Below are 21,659 nucleotides of genomic sequence, written 5' to 3' on the forward strand. Positions count from 1 at the left end.
TTTTCTGACCCTGAAGGGCAGAGTCCAATGCTCCTTAGGGTTTCTGCGGCTCTCTTTATGGAAGCAGATTGCTATATCCTCTTCCTGAGGAGCAGCTAGTGGATTTGAACCGCTGACCTTAAGGTTAGCAATCCAATGGGTGCTCTCCTCCCACCCCCCTCCCATCATCACAGGAGTCCTTAAGAGTAGAAGGAAGGGGGTGGGCAGAAGCAGATGTGGCAATGGAAGAAGCTGTGTTGCAAGCTTTGAAGATGGAGGGAGCCGCCAGCCAAGGGATGCTAATGGCCACTAGAAGTGGTGATGCTTCCTTGGAGCCTGCAGACAGCTCAGACCTATGCCATCTTCACTTCCCTGGTGAGACCCAGGCCAAGTTCTCCACAGCAGCAACCAGCACAAGTTTCTTGGAGGAGGTGCCTGACAGCAGGCTAATGCCTTTCTCCTCAAACTTTTGCCCAGTGATTTTAGCCTTCTCACTCATTTCTCTATTTCCTTCTACTTCCATTAAGTGGGACTGGCCTATTCCCCATTGTCCATGGAGGATCATTCCTGTCCTTGCACAGTTCCTTCTGCACTTTCTAGGTGCTCTCCACAACCAGTTGATGTCCAAGACCTCCGTGCAGTGGCCCTGAGCTGGGGGCTTCAGAGCCAAGGCCTCACCCAACGCGGCCTCTCTGACTCCCTTCCCTCAGCCAGTCTTGGAGTAAAGAGATGTAACTACTGAGTAACTGGCAAGTTTTGATCTTTTGATTCAAAGCTGAAGCTTCACACAAGGTCCTTGTGGCTGGGTGCGTCACGGGATTTACAGGGCCATCTTCACCCTGAGGGGTTCCATTTCCTGTTCCCACTCAGGCCTTCTACCTCCCCGTTGGTAAGGGCCGAGAAGTCTCTGGGCCCAGGTCACCAACACAGCTGGGAGGGGACAGTGGTATGCCCGCTTGGCTGTGCCATCCCACTGGCACAAGGCCACACCTTCCCCACCCAGCATGCAATTCAGAAGCCCCGCTAAGGACAGCAACGGGGGTCTGTCTTTGTTCTGATCTCAAACACCTGAGATGCAGGAGCTGGGGAGATTGCTGGGGGAACACAAACTCCCATTGGGCAGGGCTGCCAGAGCACAGGCGGAAGCAGACTGGCAGCTGGGACAGCGCTTCTGTGTGACCATGGGGCTGGCAGCTGGGACAGTGCAGGCAGGAAGAGGGAACAAAGCTGTCTTCTTGGTCTGGGGGACAAACGAGGGCACTATGGTTCCAGGAGGCAGGGGCGCTGCTGAGCACAGCGCAAACCCACAAACGACGTGTTCAAAACCATTTTTGAATTCAGCTCTGGAAACCAGTAAGCCTCCTATCCCCGAACCCACAGTCACCGAGTGGATCCCGACAGCGATGTTCTTGTTTCCGAGACCGCTAAATCTTTACAGGGCGGACCACCGCATCTTGCTCTTTCAGAGCAGCTGGTCGGTTTAACCACGTTCGGTTAACAGCCGAAGAGTTAAAAAGTTAATAAAAGCAACGGCTGCAGAGGACCCTCTTCCAGGCGTTTCCCGGCAACTCTCTTGTAATTTAATACTGTTCTGGGCGCCCGTTGTCCTTCCCCGCAGGGTGGGGTGGGGTCGGCTACTGGCTGCTATAAACTATTTAGGCAAACCTTCTGCAACTCCGGGTCCCCTCACTTTGGCGGCAAGCGACGCTCGGGCTCAGTAGGCCGAGCCGGAGCGCGGGAGACGACTAGGAGCTCCTAGAGGACACGAGGTCCGGGAAGGGCCGAGGACGCACAGCTGGGACGCCGCTACCGGATGCGCTGGCGTCGCCGCTCTGCTCCCGGGCCCGCCTCCGCAACCGCGCACGCGCGCCGCGCCCCTCCGGCCTTCTTTTCTCAAGGCCCGCTTCCCCATCCAGCGTCAAATAAGTCACTGGACCCGCCCCACCCTGGCGTGCGCGACCCCGCCGTCTGCGTCACGAGGAGGCGCGCGCCCGGGCCGCCGCCGCCGCCGCCGAATCGCCCACAAGGAGTGAAGCCAGCGGTCGCCGCCTTCGCCAGCCGCGCTGCCGCCGCCGCCGCCAGCGCATTGCTGTTGGTGCCGGGCGCGCGAGTAGGCCCGGCTGGGGTCCCCAGGTAGGTGGCGCCCGCGGCGGGCCGGCCCCCGCTCCCCCTCCCCCCGCGGCGAGGCCTCTGCTCCGCTCGCGCGCCGTCGTCCAGTCAGGGGTCCCTGCGGAGCGTCAGGACGTTACGGCGGGGGGAGGGGAGGCGGGGGGAGGGGCGGCGGCGTCAGGCGCGACGGCTCGCGTCAGGCGGCGAGGGCGGCGAGGGCGGCGGCGCTTCCTGCCGCCATCTTGGGCGCCGCGGGGGCGGCGACGGGCGGAAGGCTGGCGGGCGGCGGCCGTCCGTCCTTCTCGCCACCGTTGCTCCCCCGGCACGGGCTCGCAGCTGGGGGCCGCCTGCGGGTAGGGCCCCTCGGGGCGCCCGGCGTGTCAGCCTGGTTCCTGGTAGGTCTGGTGTTACGGTGGGCCGATAGTGGCAGCCCGGCGTCCCCGAGCCCGGAGGAGGGAGCGCCGTGGAAGCCGTCCTGACTGACGGGGAGCCCCTGGCAGGAACCGTGCTCTCGCAGATTCGTCGGTGGGAACCTATCCGCGGAAACGATACTGTGAGGGCTCACTGGCAGGAAGCGGTCGCTGGCACTTGCAGAACCCGCGTCGCACGTGCCAGACACGCTAGACAGACTAGGAAGAAAGCGCAGGTGATCTTCGACCGGAAACTGGCTTGGGAAACCCTTGGATCACAACCGAAAAGCAGTGCCCAGAGGCCTCTCATGTGGAAAGCGCAGAACACAGTGCGGGCGACAGTATTTCCGTCTGTTGTAGCCAGTGGGCCGCACTTAAGGAGGACAACACCGCACTGCCAGGAGCGAGACTGCTGTGGGCCCGCGGCCAGTATGACCACGTGTGACCTTTGTCATCTCAGAACTGAGGACCCGGAGTTGTCTGTTGCCACGTCAAACAGCGGAGTTCCAAGTGAATCGTTCCTGCAAGGGTGAAGCTAAAGAGATGAGATAAAACCCGAATATGATTAGGACTGCTTGGGGACATGTATTTCTTCTAAGCACCATCCTGAGACTTTCTGGGAAGGGGAAGACAGGCTGGACGGAGGAGGACGTTGTGTACGTAGGGGTTCAAAAAGGGAGACGTCTTTTATGCATTGAAGACACTTGGACACAGCTCTGTAGGCCAGAGTGGGGTGGCCCCAGAAGGCTCCTTGGTTGTACCTCCCCTGCCAGCAGATTCCGCCCTCAGTCATTGCACCCTGGAGCATGGAAGGAGCAGCTCAAAGGTCTTTGTGGAACCAGATTAGCCAGGCGAATTGGAGTGGCCTGGGTGAAGCCAGCGTGGATACTCAGAGGGCCTTTCTAGCCTGCCAGGTGGTGCCTCCATGCTCACCCAAGGGCCTGCCTCTCATATGCTTCCTGAGGAAAGTTGGAAGTTGGGATTGTGCTGTAAACTCATTAAACTTACAGAAAGTTGCTACAAGTTAAAAAAATATTTTCAACACTGTGAAGGCCAAAGAAATCTCACCCTGTTGGCACTGATTTGATCTCATACGTGTTCAGAGTTTTCATTAAAGGAAATATTTTTTAATTAGCTTGAAAGACCTGCAAAGGCCTGAATCTCATACTGGTTGCACACTAGCTAAGGTTTTGGTCTTGTCTTAATGTGTTCATGCTCGAGTACTGTGAGTACGTGTGCTCTTGTGTGTGTCCTCGTTTTAACCAGGCAAACCACTTGATTAACTTAGTGCTCAGTTTGTATGGTGAGTTGCCTGTAAAGAATGAATTAAGCTGAAGCAAAACCCGAGCAGAGATCTTGCCTTACAAATGAGGTCAAATGGCAGCCACAGTTGGTGCCTATCCTCAGGCTCCTCTTCACCAAGGTCTGCGCCTAGGTCCTTGGCCCACAGCCTGTCCCCAAGGTCTAGGCCCATGTCCTCGGCCCACAGCCTATCCCCCAAGGTGCACTTGTGTACTGTTGATGTGCAGGGCTGCTGCACACTTCCTCTTCAAAATCAGAGATGGTGCTAACCCCTGGTTTCCTCAGGGAGAAGGGGTGTTTGCTCATGGCTGCCTCCCCATGGCTGCACCTTTTCCACTAGTGGCCCTGACTCTGCATGTGGCCAGTTTCTCCGGATGGACAGCAGTGCCTCAGCTTGTCAAAGTGGACACAGCAGGGGTGGGGACTTGAGGTGGTGCTTGGGGGTCTGGTAGATTAAGATGAGATGACCCTCAGGGATGCGAAATGGCAGCCTCAACTGCTCTTTCAGAGATCTCCTTTATTGTTCATTGGCCTCAAAATTAACTTGGGGTTCAATTTGAGCTAGCAAGGAAGCCAAACGGTGGGCAGGGATTTGGGTCTGCACGTCTACTTATTAGCTGGGTGTACTCGCAGCCTTTCGTGTCTTTGGTCCCTGCACATACATGTTCTGGGAGACAGGACCAAAGCAACTGTGTGTGTAATTGAGGTGTCCTTGGAGAGGTGGGAGCTCTTTTCTGCGAAGCAGGGCTCCAGGTGGCCTGCTGGGGATCACTGCCTGCTGGGGCAGCTGACCTACACGACTGCCACAGGATACCCCGAGCCCCTGTTGTAGCATTTGATTGACTTGTGACTCTACAGGCTCACTCGGGTGGAGGCAACGGTTCCGTAAGTCGCTACGCCTGAATCAAGTGGGTCTAGGCTCTATGGGCTTTCAGTGGCTGGTGTTGAGATTGCCAGGCCTTTTCCTAGTCACCCCTGGGTGGACAAGAGCTGCCAGACTGATTCACAACCATTTACACAGAGATTCAGAAACAGTAGTGACTTAGTGTTTTAGTGCATATGGAAATTTGGGTTGGTGGGTATGGTTTTTATTCATGTGCTTTTGGGTTGGTTTTTTTTTTAACTTTTGATTCTGAGAAAACCAGGTGAGGGGACACCTCTGACCTCCTCTGGCTATATCTCCACACCAGCCCAGTCCAATAGCCCTGAGGCAGAAGTCAGACCTGTCCCTGCCGCCCATCCTTCTGTGCCTGTTCCAATACCACCATTCCTCCCATGAAACTCTACTTCTCCATTGGATTCAAACTCATTAACATGGCTTCCAGAACTCAAACTACTCACAATTATGGGGGTTTATGAGGGAAGTCAACAGGTCACCACAAGTGCGGGTCAGTCAGCAGTCAGGATACAGGCACTGACTGATGAATGGCAACACAAGTGGTCCGCAGCCTCTTAGCTATATGGCCCCTTGACCTCTGCCTCTGTGTGTCAGGAAGCCCACCTGCTGCCACCAACTCACAGTGACCTCTGAGGCAGAGCAGAACTGCTGCCTGGGTTTCCAAAGCTAAATCTTGAAGGCAGCTGACAGCCTCATCTTTTCTCCTGCAGAGCAACTGACTGCTGGGTTTGAACTTAAGGATTCTCAAGTGAGCAGCTCAGCTTGTAGCCCACTACATCACCAGGGCTCTTCTAGGGGGAAACGAGAACACAAACTCAAAGGTGTTTTATAGATGCCCCTTGATTACATCTTGGGAGGGACAGAGAAGGTAAAGCAATCTTGGGGCGTGGGTGACCTCCGAGGCATCATGGTGTCGAAGATGTAGATGCCAGAACATAGTGGCACATCAGTTTCCCATAGTCATGTGGTTACCAGATGGGCCCTCTGACCAGTGGTCTGGCTACGATTCGGAGACCTCCTCTGGGCTCATTGGGGAACCACAGGGGGTCCATAGCAAACACTGACTCGAGGACAGAGCCTTCCTGAAGCCAGTCAGTAATCAGTGAAGACTCAGGAGAGATCTTGGCTCCCTCCCACTGTGAGCCCCCAGCTAACCCTGTGGGTGACACAGCTGCTTGGACCTTCCCTGGGGACCTACCCCTAGGCAGAGACTGGTGGGGAGACAGCTCCTGCCCCCTGCCTCCTTCCCTGGAAGTACACCAGTTGCCCCTCTTTCAGCACCACCTGTGTCGGAGTCCTTGGGGCCCCAACTCCTCAGCACAAGAGGCCTCACTAACGGACACCCCGAAACTGGACACCCCACATCTGGGGGAAATAATAGGCCTCCTGGAGTAGGGGAAGTGACAGTGAAGTAGGTTTTGTGAAAGGTAATATGGACTGAGAAGGTTTAAATATTTTCAGACATGCAAGAGTCTTTGCTGTTGTGGTCGTTAGGTAGTGTCCAATGGACTCCAGCTCAGAAGGAAGCACTGCCTGACCCTGCACCGCCCTCCCTGTTGTCTGGGAACGCATTGTGGCAGCCATGGTGTCAGTTTGAGTCTGTCTAGTTGAAGGTCTGCCTCTTTGTCACTGTCCCTCCATGTTACCAAGCTTGCTGTCTGTCCTCCAGGGACTGATGATCCCTGACAACATGAGACAAGGTCTGCTGAATTGGTCCTAGTAAAAACTACAGTATTAGGGGTGCTCAATACATCAATTGTGATCTACTAGTTGATCTCAAATATAGTGTGGGTAGATCGCATGGCATTATGGCCTTTAAAAAAAAAGTTGACATAAGCCTATCATCAATCCCGTCACTTAATTGATACACAGTACAGCCAATCAGATGCAATCTTAGGTGTCAAACGCATGTTCAAACAACTGCGCTAAGTGCAGCAACACTGACAGGCTAAGTTATCGCCAATTTTTAGACCTTGTTTTTTTCCTCTTAAACATAAGAAGGAACATTGGAATGAATGGGAGCTGGACCAAGTAAGAGGACAAAAACGTATCACAAACACACAGAATGGGAGATTTTGATGCTACAAGCCGACATGCAGCTGAAGTCCAGAGTGCATGAACAGTTCTGGATCTTACTCACAGAGAGAAAGTAGCCAAACATGAGAAAATGTGCGACCTCCTTGACTGCATTATTCGGCTCTACTTATTTACGTGAGTCAGCCTTTTCCCACATAAAGGTCATTAAGTCCAAGTACTGTTCCACCATGACGGATGATCATTTGGAAGTGTGCTTGAGACTGGCTGTCAGCAGCTCCTGTCCGGACTATGCATCCCTGGCTCATTCCGTTCAGAGCAAGTCTTCAGAGTAAACTCAGGTAATGGCGAAAACGTACGGAGTTAATTGCGTTGTGCAATATGGACTCATGCAGTTAATGCAATGTACATAAACATACATTGTACATTTAAAGAATTCTCAATGCATTTATGAATAAATGTAATACATTAAAAATAAATATATGTTTTGCATTTTTGTAGTTGGTAGATAATTTTGACTTGATCATTTTGTAAGTAGCTCACATGCTGACCAAGTGTGAGCACCCTGGTGGTAGTGGTAGTAATCACACACTAGGAGCACCGTGGCCTAGTGCATTACATAGTGGGCTGCTAACTGCAAGGTCAGCAGTTATAGACCACCAGCCTGAGGCTCTGCAGGATGAAGATGAGCTTTCTGCTCCCATAGAGTTTTGTGACCTTAGAAAACCACAGAGGCAGCTCTGCCCTGTCCTGTGAGGGCTCTGAGTCAGCATGGACTCAGTGGTGGCAGTGACTGGAGTTTGATGATTGTGTCCAGCATCATGAAGATACTTAGCGCCACTGAAGTCTGCCTTTAAGAGTAGTTAAGTGTCAATTTCACGTACAGGCGTACATTGGAGCTCTTGCGGGTTGGTTCCAGCCCACTGTAGGAAAGCCAGTCAGTGGGTTTTCTGGTTTTCGGTGTGGTTAAAAATTACACTCACCCTAACTAAGTGTGCAGTGGTGTGGTGAAGGGTCGAGAGATGGTGAGAATTACACAAATGTGACCTGAGCAGTAGTGTTGCACCAATGATGCCGACCAGCACACTTGTTTGATGCAGTTTGCTACCAACTCCCAGTTTACAAGAAACACAGAGCCTCGGCAGTCTGCCTGCAGACTGCCCCCCAGAGTGTTCTCGTCTCTCCCCTGTCCATCGCCAATGAGAGCATTTGTTCTGTCTTTAGCAACTTTCCATCTTTACCCTTCCTAGCCTGTATGTTTGTCTAAGCTGCCCATGGAGTCTCTGTGAGTTGGAATAGGCTGGCTGTATCCAGTCTGAGTGATTCTGTTGTCATAGCTTTGTTGTTGCTAATTTTTTAAAAACCAAAAACCCCAAAACCAACAGTTAGTGCTTATGGTTTGGGGTACATGATTCTATACATTTTAGATTAGCACATGTGTAGATTTGTATAACCCCACTATATTCAGAATACAGAGCAGGGCTGCTGCCCCAAAAACTCAGTTGTGGGATCCTGGTATAACCCAACTCCCCCCTCCCCAGCCCCTGGCTTCAGTGGTCCCTTCCTGTCACTGCAGTCATGTGGGAATGTCCCTGAGTAGGGTCAAAGCATGGGACCTCGGGGCTGTAGGGCTTGGGAGTCTTCCGATGGTGGGTGCTTCAGTGCCCCTCTGACTGAAAGAGGGGAATCCTGCCAGTGTAGTGTCTGAAGGCATTTGAGCTCTTTCTAGTTTTCCCATTTCTGAATCAGGCTGCCATCCACATTTGCATGTAGGTCTTCAAGTAACCCTACCAGGGTAAACATTTAGGAGTAGGCCTGCTAGGTTATATGGTAAGGGCACACATACCTTTCTAAGCATCTGCCTACCAAGCTGATGCCCACAGCAGCCCCAGTGCTGCCCGGGTGCCCCTCACCATACCCACACTTGGTGCTCTGCATGGGCAGCAGGCCTGGGGTGGGTGGCGGAATGCCTTCCCCTGTTGCTGCCTTGTGGCGGGGAGCGTCTCTTCCTGCCACGCTAGGCTTTCCCTGCGCTTACTTGCTGTCCCTGTGTCCCTGGAGAAGAATCTGTTCAGGTTCAGTTTGTGTTTACGTCTGAACTGCCAGGCTGTGCTTTTCTTCTTGCCTCGTTTTGAGAGTTCTTTGTACATTCTCAGTACGCATTCTCAGTACGGTTTGCCAGTGTTGTCTTCTGATGTGTAGCTTGTGTTTATGTTGTCGGTTTAATCGGTTACAATGTATATCCTTAGTGTTTCACAGTCTACTCAGAATCTGTGTTTTGTCCCTTCCAAGCAGAATGTGGAAACAGTACTAGCATTCAGACCCTTTACTCTTAGATGGTAGTTGTCACATACCTGCATTCCACTGACTGTCATTTTGCTTCCAGCTTGTCAGAGGTCTTTTAAAGAACTGCAGAGAAACACAACCTATTGTATTTACTCAGATGGAAAATGGGACTAAAAGTTCTGGGATTTTTCTACCAGCCTTTGGTGATGCCTTGTCCTTCGTGTCCCTCTCCCCTCTGCACGTGGAAGGTCTGCGCTTCCCCTGCTCCAACTCCTCTCCTCTTCCAAGGCCTCACGCCCGCCTTTCTTCTAGAGCAGGCCACCTGCACCCCATTCTCTGAATTTCCCTTCATCTGAAAATGCCCCTTCTTATTAGGAATTGGAAAATGCCTTGATTTTTCCCTTGTTCTTCGGAAGCTGGCCAGCAGCGTGCGGCACGCTGGCTTTCTCCTCTGTCTGCTTTGTGGCGGTGTATTTCTCTGCCCCTGTTGGGTTGGCCTTTTCTTAGATGTGAGTTTGCCTCTCCCCGAGTTTGAGCAGTGTTCAGCCATCCAGTGAACATGTTTGTAGCTCCTCTTGCATCGTGTCCTTCCTCCTGGACCTCGGAGCCGGGAGTGCTCACCCTCCAGGTTGCCCTCCCCTTTAAACTCTGGCTGTCACTGACTTCCTCTTGGGGTCCCTCGGGGAAGCTTGTGGCTGGTGACTCAGTGCTGTGTTCGTGATCCTTCCCGCCCTCTCCACCTCCATGCACCCTGTACCCAGAGAGCTGTTTGGTTTTTTATTGTAGTTTTTTATTCTGAAATTCCCATTGGTCGTGACTTATTTTCCTCCCGAGACACCCTAGCTTCCCATTTGTCTCACAGTGTCTGGCTTGACTCTCAGAGGAAGGCAAAATAGTTACATTAACATCTTGGTTCATGTCAGTGGTCTTCCCAGTGCAGGCTTTATCCTTGAATCCGTTGGCCAGCCCTGATCTTTGTACGTCGTGTCATCTTAGATGGTGTTCTGCATGCTCTGAACATTGGACTCAGAGATTGTGGGTCTTGTCTTGATCTCAAAGAGTGCAGGAGTTTTGTTGTAGCAGGAGACGGACCTGGTTAGAGTCAGGCTGCAGGTCGAGGCCTGGCCTCCTGGTCAGGGCTGTCATCTTGCTTGCTTGTCATCTTGCTTGTCGTCTAGCAGTTGATCTGTGTTGTGTTCGCTGCACCCTGAGGCCCCTGGAGACCGGCTGGGCCCTTGCCTGTGTCCCATCTGAGTGGAGCCTTGGTTTATGCCTTGGGCGCAGGCCCACTATCACACAGATGTGGGGACACTCAGGGACCCGTGCACAGCTCTCTGCTCCCCTCTGCATCTCCGAGTGAGGTCTGACCTCTGGCTCAGCATCTGGGGCCTCCATCCCATCCGTGCTGGGTCTGGCCCTGCTGCCAGGCCCCCTGGGGTGGGGAGAAAGAGCAGCAGGTGCCCAGCCCAGTCTGTCCTCTGGACCATGTCTCCTTTTGAATAATTTTAGATGCCTGCCAGCTACTGCCACTACTCTGCCACCCCAGAAGCCTTTGGGGGACAGAAAGTCATAGAGTGCAGGATGATGCCTGCTATTCTGTCCCATGGGGACCTCTCTGATTGCACCTGCTGAGCGGTCTGGGAGACACAAAGGGCCAGGGAGAAGTGGGAGCCTCCTTTGGGCCCCTCCTGCAACCCTGCTGTTTCCACCCACCCAGACTCAGGGCCCCCGGGCTGTGGGAAGAAGGGGTGGAAGGGTGTACATGTGCCCCCCACTGGCACTGTGCTTGCTCTACCTGAGCCAGAAGCTCTGGGACAGTCCTCTTCCCTGGTAATTGTCAGATGCCTTGGGCTGGGACTGAGGTGGTTCCTGGAGGGGCTTGAGGTGACACTCGCCCGTGTTTCATGTACAGGCACGGAGGCCATTCTGTAACAGTCTGGAGGAGAGGCTCTGAGGCCTGGCCAGCCTGCCCACTGAGCCATGGCTGCCCCAGATGTGAGCGTGCACATGGAGGAGGTGGTGGTGGTCACAACGCCCGACACCGCCGTCGATGGCAGTGGTGTGGAGGAGGTGAAGACCGTGCTCGTCACAACCAACCTAGCCCCCCACGGGTACGTGCTTCCATGTGTGTGGCATGGCGGGCGGGGCGAGCCCAGGGGAAATCTCCGGAAGCAGCTTTCAGCCAGCCACATCTGCTGAGACCCTGCCCTTGCCTCAGCTGCCTGCACCCTCTGTGCTGCGCCCGCCCTGTGAGTGCTCTGAGGAGGCAGGCAGGAGGGTAACTTTGGGGAGGCACTGGCTAGCAGGGGCCTGGATGCCTAAGTCTCATTCCAGCTGGTGCAGCACTTCTTTAGTGTTTGCTCTCTGACGTCCCCTCCCTGGGACCTGGCTCTTCTTGTGGAACCTGTTTTCTGGTGGACAGAGTCCTGCCGCAGCCACACCCCAGGACCTGCCCCCTCACCACTCCCCTGGCACATCGCTTCCCAAGAAACTAACTTATCTGTTTAAAGAAATGGTCCCTGGGTTGTTGTTTTTTTTACCACAGAGAGGTGTTTTTTGTTTTTTTTTTAAATCCTTTTATTGGGGGCTCATACAACTCTTACCACCATCCATCCATCCATTATGGCAAGCACATTTGTACACTTCTTGCCATCATCATTCTCAGAACATTTACTTTCTACTTGAGCTCCTCATTTCCCCCCCCCCATGAACCCTTGATAATTTATACATCATTATTATTTCGTCATGTCTTACATACACTGTCTGATGTCTCCCTCCCTTCACTCACTTTTCTACTATCCGTCCCCCCACAGAAGGTTTTTAAGGTACCTGTATCTGTATTTCTGGTTCTGGGTCACGGACGGAGCTTGGAGGTGAACGTGGGGCGCACAATTCGCCTTTACTTCTCAGACTGGCTGGAGACAAGGGTTTTCTCCTCGTTTATGCCTCCCTGTGTCAGGACCGCGATGGGAACTAGCCTCACTGAGGGCAGAGCCCCCCTGCCCCCACGCCAGGTGCTCTGGGCTGATGGACGCAGGCTCGTCGCATCAGTGTTGGGCTGACTTGCGTCTCTCCTCGGTGTTTCAGGGCCGACCTGACGGAAGACAGCATGGAGACGGAGAACGCGGCGGCTGCCGCAGCCGCAGCCTTCACAGCCTCGTCCCAGCTCAAGGAGGCCGTTTTGGGTAGGAGGCCGGGGTCCTCACAGGGCGGCCCAGAGCTCATGCAGCCTGAGCAGGAAACCAGGGGCCTCCCCTCCTCACTGCTGAGGGAGACCCAGCATACAAGACCCCCAATTGTAAGCCCAAGTCCTTGCCCCCGTACTCTGCCCTGCCCGGGACACCGAGTGTGGGCAGGCCTCCCAGCACTGTGGCGACACACCCCTCTGGCCTGGCCTTCCTCACTGTCCCACCATGGGCAGAAGCAGCTCTCCTCTGGCCGCCTTTGGTACTCTGCGCCCTCAGATGAAGGCCCCTGCCGTGGAAGGCCAGCCCTGTGCCGACAGGTGGGCTCCACCCACAGCATCCTCACAGGGGCCCAGTCCAGGCTCACAGCCCTCACTGTGGGGCACTGTGCCCCCTCCCCCAGAGCTCCAGTGATGAACTGCTCACCTTTCTGTTCGCAGCTGAGTGCTTAACCCTTGTGCCACCAGGGCTCCTCTGAGGAACTCTGATGTCCTTGTTAGATGCTGTCGAGCCAGTCACCACATACAAGAAAATGTAGCACTGGACGGTCCTGCCCATCCTGACAGCTGTACTCACAGCTGAACCTGTGGTTGGAGCCACTGTGTCATTTCTGTCTGGGTTGAGGGTCTTCCTGTGTGCTGCCCCTCTACCAAGACTGTCTTCTCGCGAGACAGAGCTCACCATCCTTTCTTCCAAGGGCAGCCAGCGCTCTGTCCTCCACTGCAGAGCTGTGTGCTCCTGGCCACCTCTGTTTAGTTAGTGCTCCTCCCAACACCACAGCCACGACATCGCTGAACTCATGGTCCAGCCCTCATGTGCATGTGAGGCGATTGGAAACACCATGGGCGCCTGGGGCCCACGGGACTCCAGATGCTGTGAAACCTTCATCTCCAGTTTGCTCTCGTTGTTTCAAGTAAATAGCAGGTCTTCTCTCCCCTGCTGGCTCCGCAACGGGACACACTGCAGTAGGTCAGCAGTCTTAGGGTCTGTGTCTGTTAAGTGGGTCATGTACATGTACCTAAGGCATTTCCAGGACTTGAGTCTGCCCAGTGAGGGGGCAGGTGCGGAGACAGCCTCATCCGTCTCTGGGCCTGTCTGTGCCGCAGTTTCCGTTGCTGTTTCTCTGTCTCTGCAGGAAGTGTTGGCAGGGTGCTAACTGCTTGTCCTTGTCCCCTCCCTGTGAGCAGTGAAGGTTGCTGAAGAGGAGGGGAGCCTGGAGGCTGAGGTGGTATACCCTATCACTTGTGGGGACAGCAGAGCCAACTTGATCTGGAGGAAGTTTGTGTGCCCGGGAATCAACGTCAAGTGCGTCCAGGTGAGGCAGTGGGGCGGGGCCGGCCTGCACACAAGGAAGGAGCCCTCAGGACAGCTCAAGACCCCACCCTCTGGGGAGGGCAGTGAGGGTAGTGATGGGGGTGGTCTCCTGCTGGCTCACTTTGTGCTGAAAATGAGTTAATGGTTTGCGGTCTGCCATCACTTGGCTAAGGAAGGCCTCAGGTCCCTGGCCCAGCGGTAGCGTGCAGGCAGGCAGCCTGCAAGGCAACCTGCGTCCTGAGGGCCTTTGCCTGTTTCCTCAGTCGCACAAGCTCAGCAGACCAGCTTGGGGCTTCCCGAAGAGCTGTGGGCTTAGGGACAGTCATCTTCCACAAAGCTGAAAGACAAACCCTCAGTGTAAGGGTCGGCTACCGACCTGGGCCCTGGGGCCACCAGGAAAATTCCTCCTCTACTCCTAGTACTGCTTTCTTGAGAAGCCACACATAGCCTGTGGGCCTGCAGAGCACTCCCCTAGAAAGGAGTTCATTGACCCAGGCCACAGAGGTTTCTACGCCGCCCTTGAGAGCGGTGCAGCCCCCATGCAGACGGCACCCCAGGCACACAACAGGCCACCTGAGTGAGCGGAATCAACCCCGCAGACACCTGTGTGTGGGATTCTAAGACAGATGTACGATAATTTTGTGTAGTTTATTTCAAGAAATACAAAAGGCTTGGATGTGAATGGAAAGAACAGCTCCTCCAAGAGAGGGTGGGGGTGAAGCAGCAGATGAGGCACAGCTGAAGAGACCGTCTGTGGCCTGGACGGCAGAATGGAAGGACTGCTTGAGACCCCATGAGAAGGAAAAGGTGAACCGCAGAAGCTAAGGTCACCCAGGGTCCAAGGGAGAGTAGCGCCAGTGCACAGGCTCAAAGAGAGCTGACAAACCCACGCTGGGTCAATAAAAGGGAATCTGCCCACGTCCCAGAGGAGAGAGATGTGGCTCAAAGGGACTCCCCAGATGACATCTGGGACAGCTGGGGGAGGGGGGGAGCCCTTGCATACCTCCAGTGAGCATCTCCACATATGTGCTGCCCCTGGCACCTTTCATGTCGTATGTGCGCCTGTGCATGTGCATAGGGCGTGGGAGGACTGCCTTATACAGAGTGCCACTACTCTGCAGTTGGCACCAGCCCACAGGTCAGAGTTGTGCGGGACGCACGCCTTTTACTGGCAGCCAGCTTCCTCCACCTACAGCAGGGAAGCCTGGCATGTCCCCTTGCCAAGTGGCCAGCGGCACTGGACCAAACTACCAGCAGCACCTCCCTCTGACCACCTGCATCCTGGCCAGAGAAGAACCTTCAGACACAGAGGAAGCCGTTCTCCATGCGGCTGGCCTGCTGCTGCGGGAGAAAGGGACCCAAGCGTTCCCCCTGCTCTCAGCAGGTCAGAAAGAGTAGGGCGTGTTATACGCACACTCACAGCATGGCCCTGTGGGAAGCAAAGAGCGGGATCCATTAGGCTAGCCAGCTCCTTCCTGCTGTTCTAGCTTTGGTCTGTATGGCTTCAAACAGATGCTGCATGTGCTGGGGCGGGATCATACTGTCCCTGTGCAGAGATGTCCTGTGGCAGCCACCAGCAGCCACCCCCACTTGGGTACCTCGAGGGATGTTTATGCTGCAGGAGGCTGAGGGAGAACAGGGTCCCAGGCCAGGTATCTGAAGCATTAGCAGAGGCTGTGTGAGGTGTAGCCAGGGTGTGTGGCCCCGCAGTGAGCTGAGAGCTCTGTAGATTTGGATGACTGCCCTCAGGATGGCACAGGGCAGTCACTTCAGGGTCCACGACTGCCCCCACTTGGGGAACATGACAAGTGACTGGTCCATCAGATACCAGGAGAAGGGCAACCCAGTTGCTGAGGAGCAGAGAGCTCATAGTTCAGGGTGGGGACAGTTTTCAGGCTCAGTTGGGAAGTGACAGGGAGGGGCATGTAGACGCCAAGAGGTAGGTCCTAACTATCAGGAGAAGCACGTTGGCCTGAGGTGCCCAATTGCTGGGGTGAGATTTAATAGCTGGGATTCTGTCCTGCAGCTGGCAGGTGGTCCGAGGTCAGACCTAGCTACAGTGGGAGGATGCCTCAGGAGGGAGCCAAAACAAAGCAGGAGCCCCAAGCAGCAGCCCCCTCCAGGCCGAGGGAGCTCTGCCTCTTGCCCACCCCAGAGACTCACGTTCCAGCCAGCTTGTTTCCACGTCAGTACAGTCTTTGGTGAACCAGGCCATTGTTGATCTGTGACTGCGTGTGCTCAGAGTGGAGTGCAGCCTGCAGCCCCACACCAGCCAGCCAGCTAGGGCAGACTGGACAGGCCGGGACCAGGAATTGCAGAGGGGAGGTGCCCTAATCTGTCCCACCTGCCCCCCACCCCAGCACTGTGCTGCTTCCCCTGCAGTATGACGAGCATGTCATCAGCCCAAAGGAGTTCGTCCACCTGGCCGGCAAGTCCACCCTGAAGGATTGGAAGCGGGCCATCCGCATGAACGGCATCATGCTCCGGTGGGTCTGTGAGGCTGCCTGGGCTCTGAGCTTCCCTCATCCCCTGCACTCCTTCCACCACTTCCACCCCGAGTTTCCCAGCTGTTGGTCAGTCTTTAATATCCACGTCTTACCTGATGGTGCTTACGGCGCTTTTCAGAGTGAGTTGCCCCACAGGCCGCTTCTAGTCGTGCAGTGAGCCATACCCCCTGTGAACCCCATGGGGTGCACTGTACCGTGCTCCTATTGAGCCCACATGAGAAGCTTGGTGGATCTCCCCTAGTGAACCAGACTCAGAAGGGACTGGTGCCCCCAGACTCCAATTGCTTGGCATCCCTCCCCTGCCCCCATCCTTGGGGCATCCTCTAGTGGGACATCCTGGGGACCAGTGCAGACCTGGCAGAGAGGGACGTAGAGGCATGTTGGACTGAGGTGTACAGTGGTTCCTGTGGGGCCAAGCCCTGACCCCGTGGCCTCTGAGATGACCTTCTCTAGACCCCATCCCATCAGAGCCCCGCCCCACTGCCACCTGACGGAGGTGGGGAGAGTCCCAGGGAGAGGCTGGGCTCAGACTGAGGATGCGAATGACAGTCCCCACCCTGCAGGAAGATCATGGACTCTGGGGAGCTGGACTTCTACCAGCATGACAAGGTCTGCTCTAACACCTGCCGCAGCACCAAGATCGACTTGTCGGGTGCCCGAGTGTCTCTGAGCAGCCCCACGGCAGCCGAGTACCTCCCCCTCACGCCGGCCACAGCGGACGGTACCACTGCTCCCTGTCCCCAGCCCCATCCCACCCCTGCACGTGCCCACTTGGGTGTGCTTCTGGGTGTGGCTTTCACTGCCCTGCTACAGTTGTGAGCCGGCATGTGCCCGAGTGCGCGCGCTCGTGTGTGTGTGTGTGTGTTCTGTGTGCTCGTGTGTGTGTGTGTTCTGTGTGTTGTCCTGGGCGTGTGAGCACATGGGTGGGCTGTGTATGTATATGTGTGTTTAGTCCCAAGTGTGTCCTTCAGTGCAGGCCGGTGTGTGGTTGCCCTGCTCCCAGTGGGGCACAGCGCTGACTCAGGAGGCTGTGGGACAGAGCGTCGCATTTCTCGCTAAAGTGAGGGTGTGGTAGCGATGGGACTTTGGCGTCTGGGTGCTCTCTGGTGGTGCTGTGGCCAGCATATGTCGCAGCCCTTTTGTCTGTCAGATGAAGGCTGGGAGGCTCATGTGCTGTGCCCGTCTGTTTGCAGTTAACGGCGCTCCTGCAACCATCACCATTGAGGCCTGTGAGGACCCTGGGGACTGGACCACGGCCATCGGGGGTATGCTGCCCACCCGTGTCCTCGGCTGGGAGGGTGCGGCTTCATGGGGCGGGGTACGGGGAGCCATGCCTGCTTCCTGGCCCTGCTCTCGAGCTCTCCTCCTCCACAGAGGACACGTTTGCCTTCTGGCGGGGCCTGAAGGACGCCGGGCTCCTGGACGAGGTCATCCAGGAGTTCCACCAGGATCTGGCGGGGACCATGAAAGGCCTGCAGCAGCGTGGCCAGGAACCCCCGCTGCAGCTGCGAGGTGAGACCCGCAGCTGGGGGCACTTGGAGTGCCTGTGCTAGGCGTGGGTCTCCAGCCCCCTCCAGGGGTGACTGAGCAACTTGTCCACCCTCAGATGCGATTCTACTCAACAACGTGGTGCAGAACTTCGGCATGCTGGACCTGGTCAAGAAGGTGCTGGCCAGCCACAAGTGCCAGATGGACCGCTCCCGGGAGCAGTATGCACGTGACCTGGCAGGTAGGGGCCGCTGGGCTCCCCTCCCTGTGGGAGCTGGAGGGGACCCCAGCCAAGGAGAGAGCCTGCTAGATGGCACTGCCAAGTGTGATCAGGAGCCATGTGTATGTGTGTGGTGAGCAGAGTGGATGTGTGTATGCATGTGTGAGTGTGGTCAGGGGTGTCGGCATGCGTGCCGCCCTGATGGCTGCCCGCCCCCCCACCCCACCCCGCAGCCCTGGAGCAGCAGTGTGATGAGCACCGGAAGCGAGCCAAGGAGCTGAAGCACAAATCCCAGCACCTGAGCAATGTGCTCATGACGCTGACGCCCGTGTCTCTGCCACCGCCTGTGAAGCGCCCTCGGCTGGCACGCGCCACGTCAGGGCCAGCCGCCATGGCCTCCCAGGTGCTGTCGCCGTCCACACAGATTGCCCTCGCCCAGGGCGTGCCCGTTTCCCAGCTGGCCAGCGTGCCCCTCAGCAAAGTGGTGTCAGCTTTGCCGGCCCCTGCCCTGAACAAGGGGCCCCCTCAGGCCCCACCTGCCAGTGCCCCTGCCTCCCCGCTGCTGGGGGGCTACACGGTCCTGGCTTCCTCAGGCACTGCCTTCCCTGGCGCTGTGGAGGTGCACCCGGACGCACCAAGCCTGACAGTGCTGAGCACAGCTGCCCTGCAGGACGGCAGCACTCTGGTCAAGGTGGTGAGCCCACTGCAGCTGCTGACACTGCCCAGCCTGGGCCCTGCTGTGCAGAACATGGCCCAACTGTCCCCTGGGGCTGTGGCCACCCCGGGGACTGAGGAGCACACAACCACCATCGAAGTGGCTGCAGTGGCAGAAGACCATGAGCAGAAGTAGCAGGGACGGCGAGGCCTCTGGTGGTGGTCCTGGGCCCAGTCTGGGGGCTCGGCAGAGGGCCCCGGGGGGTGCTGAACCAAAGAGGAGAATCTCAGGCAGAGAAGGGCACACAGCTGCCTGTTCTCTTGGCCTGCAGGCTGGGTAAACAGGTGTTTCCACCTGTGACTTGTTGATGCTGTTTACATGTGGATCTGAGCAGGAGGGTGGGCCGGGGTGTGGGGCCCCCTGCTTCCCGGTCAGCAGTGTGCCCCTCGGGCCCCGTGGGATCCGAGTCGGCTCAGGGAGGAATTGATGATGTATCTTGGGGACGAGCCCAAGTGTCTGCATTGGATCCTGTGGATTCGGTCTTCCCATTTGTCGGCAGCAGGGGGCAGCCTGGCTGTGCCTTCCACCTGCACACCCGCTCCTCACATTTTCCCATGAATCACTTAGGCTGGTATATCTAGTCAAATGTATGCATTTTCGACTGAAACAAGGCTGAATACCCGCCCAGCCCTCATTCTAGTTTCAGGTGCCCCAAGCAGAGCAGCCCTGGAACCTGGACCCTCAGGTGCTGGCATGGCTCCAACCACCCACAGCCCTGGCCTGGGCCTCCTAGCCTGAGGTCATGAGCAGAGATGACATGGTGGAGGGTTCCGAGAGGTACAGTGCCTTGGAGCCCCAGGACGGCTATGGGTCTACCCTTGCCACTGCTTAGGGTCCCTGTCTTCAGGACTTACTGCCATGAAGTCCAGCCCCTGGGCTTGGGGGATACAGGCTGGTTGGTGGCAGGATTTGTGTGTGGGGCTCCTGAGAGGTCAAGGCGGGTACTGAGTCGCCCACATGGAGCCTCACCCCAGTTCTGCAGGGTCTTGTTAACAGACAGTGGCTACCGGCGTTTCCTACTGCCCACATGGTCTGGGGCCATCTTCCCACCTGCCGAGAACCCTGTGCCCCTGCAGCCTGCCCTGTGACCTGATGACCCCATCCCACAGCGAGCTACTGAAGGTGCATCATCTTTCACTGTGTCAGGCGGTGTGGATTTGACCATGTACATACTCATTCCTGAGACTTAGCTTGACTTGACTCCATAGTCCCGCTCCTCAGACAGCCCCCAGCCTCGGGCACCTGCCCCAACATCCTAGTCACACCCTTGGGTCTTGGTCAAGAGCCAGAGGGCATCCTGTGACCTCTCCTGCCCAGCTCCAACCCCAAGTCTGCTGAGGCATACAGCCCAGCATGCAGCTTGTCCATCATGGAGGTGTGGGCCTGGTGACCCTCATAGGAAGCTGCCTGCACTCCTTCCCGCCTCCATCCTCACTCAGGCTCCAGGCTGCCCTGGGTGGGCAGGGGCCCTTCAGTGCAGTGGGCAGAAGGCACTCGGGGCTACTTTGTATTTGGTTTTGCTGGGATCTGTTTGGCATTTTGCTTTCAAATAAATACATCTTTCCTAAATTCTGTGCCTCTTGCAGTGGGAGGGTGTGCCCACAGGGCAGGGACCTCAGTGTCTGCCGAGGGCACACTGACCTTCCCCCCTTGTTCTGGAGCGCTCCCAGCCAACCTGGTGCCTGTGCCTCTGGGGTAGCTGTGAAGGTGTGGTCCCCTGACTGGGTCCTTGCAGCCTGCCGTCCTAAGGAGCTGAGCTGGATCTCTGGTCCCAATCTGGGCTCCACCCATGAGGCGCAGGGACTCAGTTGACCAGGACACCCTATGTGCCCATTGCACATCTGTCCTCGTGCCTCCGCAGGACCTGCGCCCCCTCCCTTCCCCCAGCTCACCCTGCTGTGGCTTTTGTCTGGAGGAAGGGTATGGGGGAGCCCCATGTGCAGGCCACAGGGACTGGTTCATGGGGGGCTTGGAGAGTGGAGGGCTGGTGGAATGGAAGGCATGTGTGGAGGGCTGGTTTGGAGGGGCAGGCCCAGGGGAGGTGGTCCTGGTGGCCATTGCACTTGGAGACAAGCTGGACTTGCAGAAAGAAGAAGTCACAAGCAGCTCCAAGGAAGTGGCCCCAGGGGAGGGGGCTGATGATGGGGAGGGAAGGAGCCCCTTTAGTGTACTTTCCCCCTTTGAGGGGGCAGTGGGACTGGACTGCAGGTCTGGAAAGAGCAAGGGCCTGGGTGGAGAGGGTATGCTGAGGGATACAGCCTGCCTCCCCCTCTCTGGGTGGGCCCCTATCTGGGCTCCGGGCCAGGATGGAGTCTGCCTCCCCCACTGCTGATCAAGCAAGGACTCAGGCCACACCCTGATCTGCCACTTGGGTCATTGAAGCAATCTGCAGGTCAAAGGGCACTCCACTGGCTTGGGTGACATGACAGCAGAGTCCAGAGGCCAGTACCTCAGCGGGTGGCTGGTAACGTCCCATTGGCATGCTAGGAGGTAATGCACTAGACCTGTGGTCCTTGGAGAAAGCACCAGGAAGAACACCGGAATATCTGGGCCACTGGTCACCCTGGTGCAGCCCTCTCTGGCTGGAGAAGTCCCAGGGCAGCAGGGAATGGCCTCTGCACTGAGGATCAAAAGCTGGTGCTCAGCCTGTGAGTGTGGACCCAGGTGCCGAGTCTGATCTGGGCAGTGTGGACTCCCATCCACACCTTGGATCACCTTTAGCCCTGACCTTGGGTCCATCCCCTGCAAAACTTCCTCCCGAGCCACCCCCCCCACCCCTGAGACCCCAGCTCATCCTGTGTCTACCCCTCTCTCCCATCTCAGGAGCCTGTCAGAGCCCAGGAGTGCTCTCTCTCTCCAAGTCCCTACCCAGCAGGTCTCTCATCACATCCCTCACCTCGGTCCCCAATAGGACTTCCTGCTTCAACTACTCCTAAGCTGGACCCTGCCCCTCCTATAGGAAAAGCTCCCAGGGCTTGGGGAGATCTCCGTCTGCCGCTGGAAGCAATGCCCTTCTCAAGCATGGCTCTGAGCTTGGTGTCCTGAACCTGGCCCATTTGTGTGTACAGCCCATGGGACAACACGGGTTTCCTCCAGCTGTGTGCAGCTATGGCAGTGGCCAGCTGACACCACACAGGAGTCGGGGCCAGTTACCATGGCCCTCCTAGCCTCGCTCCCCGTGTGACGCATTATGCTTCTGGCTCTCACTGGCC

At 56.4% G+C, this 21,659-nt stretch overlaps 1 protein-coding gene across 1 annotated transcript; it reads left to right on the forward strand.

The window, feature by feature from the left end:
- Positions 1 to 1,932: 1,932 nt before the first annotated feature.
- GMEB2 (glucocorticoid modulatory element binding protein 2) lies at positions 1,933 to 20,016 on the forward strand. The gene is made up of 10 exons (XM_075528308.1): positions 1,933 to 2,112; positions 10,931 to 11,129; positions 12,106 to 12,203; positions 13,391 to 13,518; positions 15,900 to 16,003; positions 16,588 to 16,745; positions 17,218 to 17,289; positions 17,399 to 17,536; positions 17,631 to 17,753; positions 17,966 to 20,016. Exons 2-10 carry the CDS (start codon positions 10,999 to 11,001, stop codon positions 18,580 to 18,582), a joined length of 1,569 nt encoding a protein of 522 aa, XP_075384423.1. The 5' UTR covers positions 1,933 to 2,112; positions 10,931 to 10,998; the 3' UTR covers positions 18,583 to 20,016.
- Positions 20,017 to 21,659: the final 1,643 nt, after the last annotated feature.

Source organism: Tenrec ecaudatus, chromosome 12 (assembly GCF_050624435.1).
Source record: "Tenrec ecaudatus isolate mTenEca1 chromosome 12, mTenEca1.hap1, whole genome shotgun sequence".
NCBI lineage: Eukaryota > Metazoa > Chordata > Mammalia > Afrosoricida > Tenrecidae > Tenrec > Tenrec ecaudatus.

Coding starts and splice junctions, on each gene's coding strand:
- GMEB2 (XM_075528308.1), top strand. CDS start 10,999: ATGGCTGCCCCAGATGTGAGCGTGCACATGGAGGAGGTGGTGGTGGTC. Junction 16,746..17,217: donor CACGCCGGCCACAGCGGACG/GTACCACTGCTC, acceptor GTCTGTTTGCAG/TTAACGGCGCTCCTGCAACC. Junction 17,290..17,398: donor CTGGACCACGGCCATCGGGG/GTATGCTGCCCA, acceptor CCTCCTCCACAG/AGGACACGTTTGCCTTCTGG.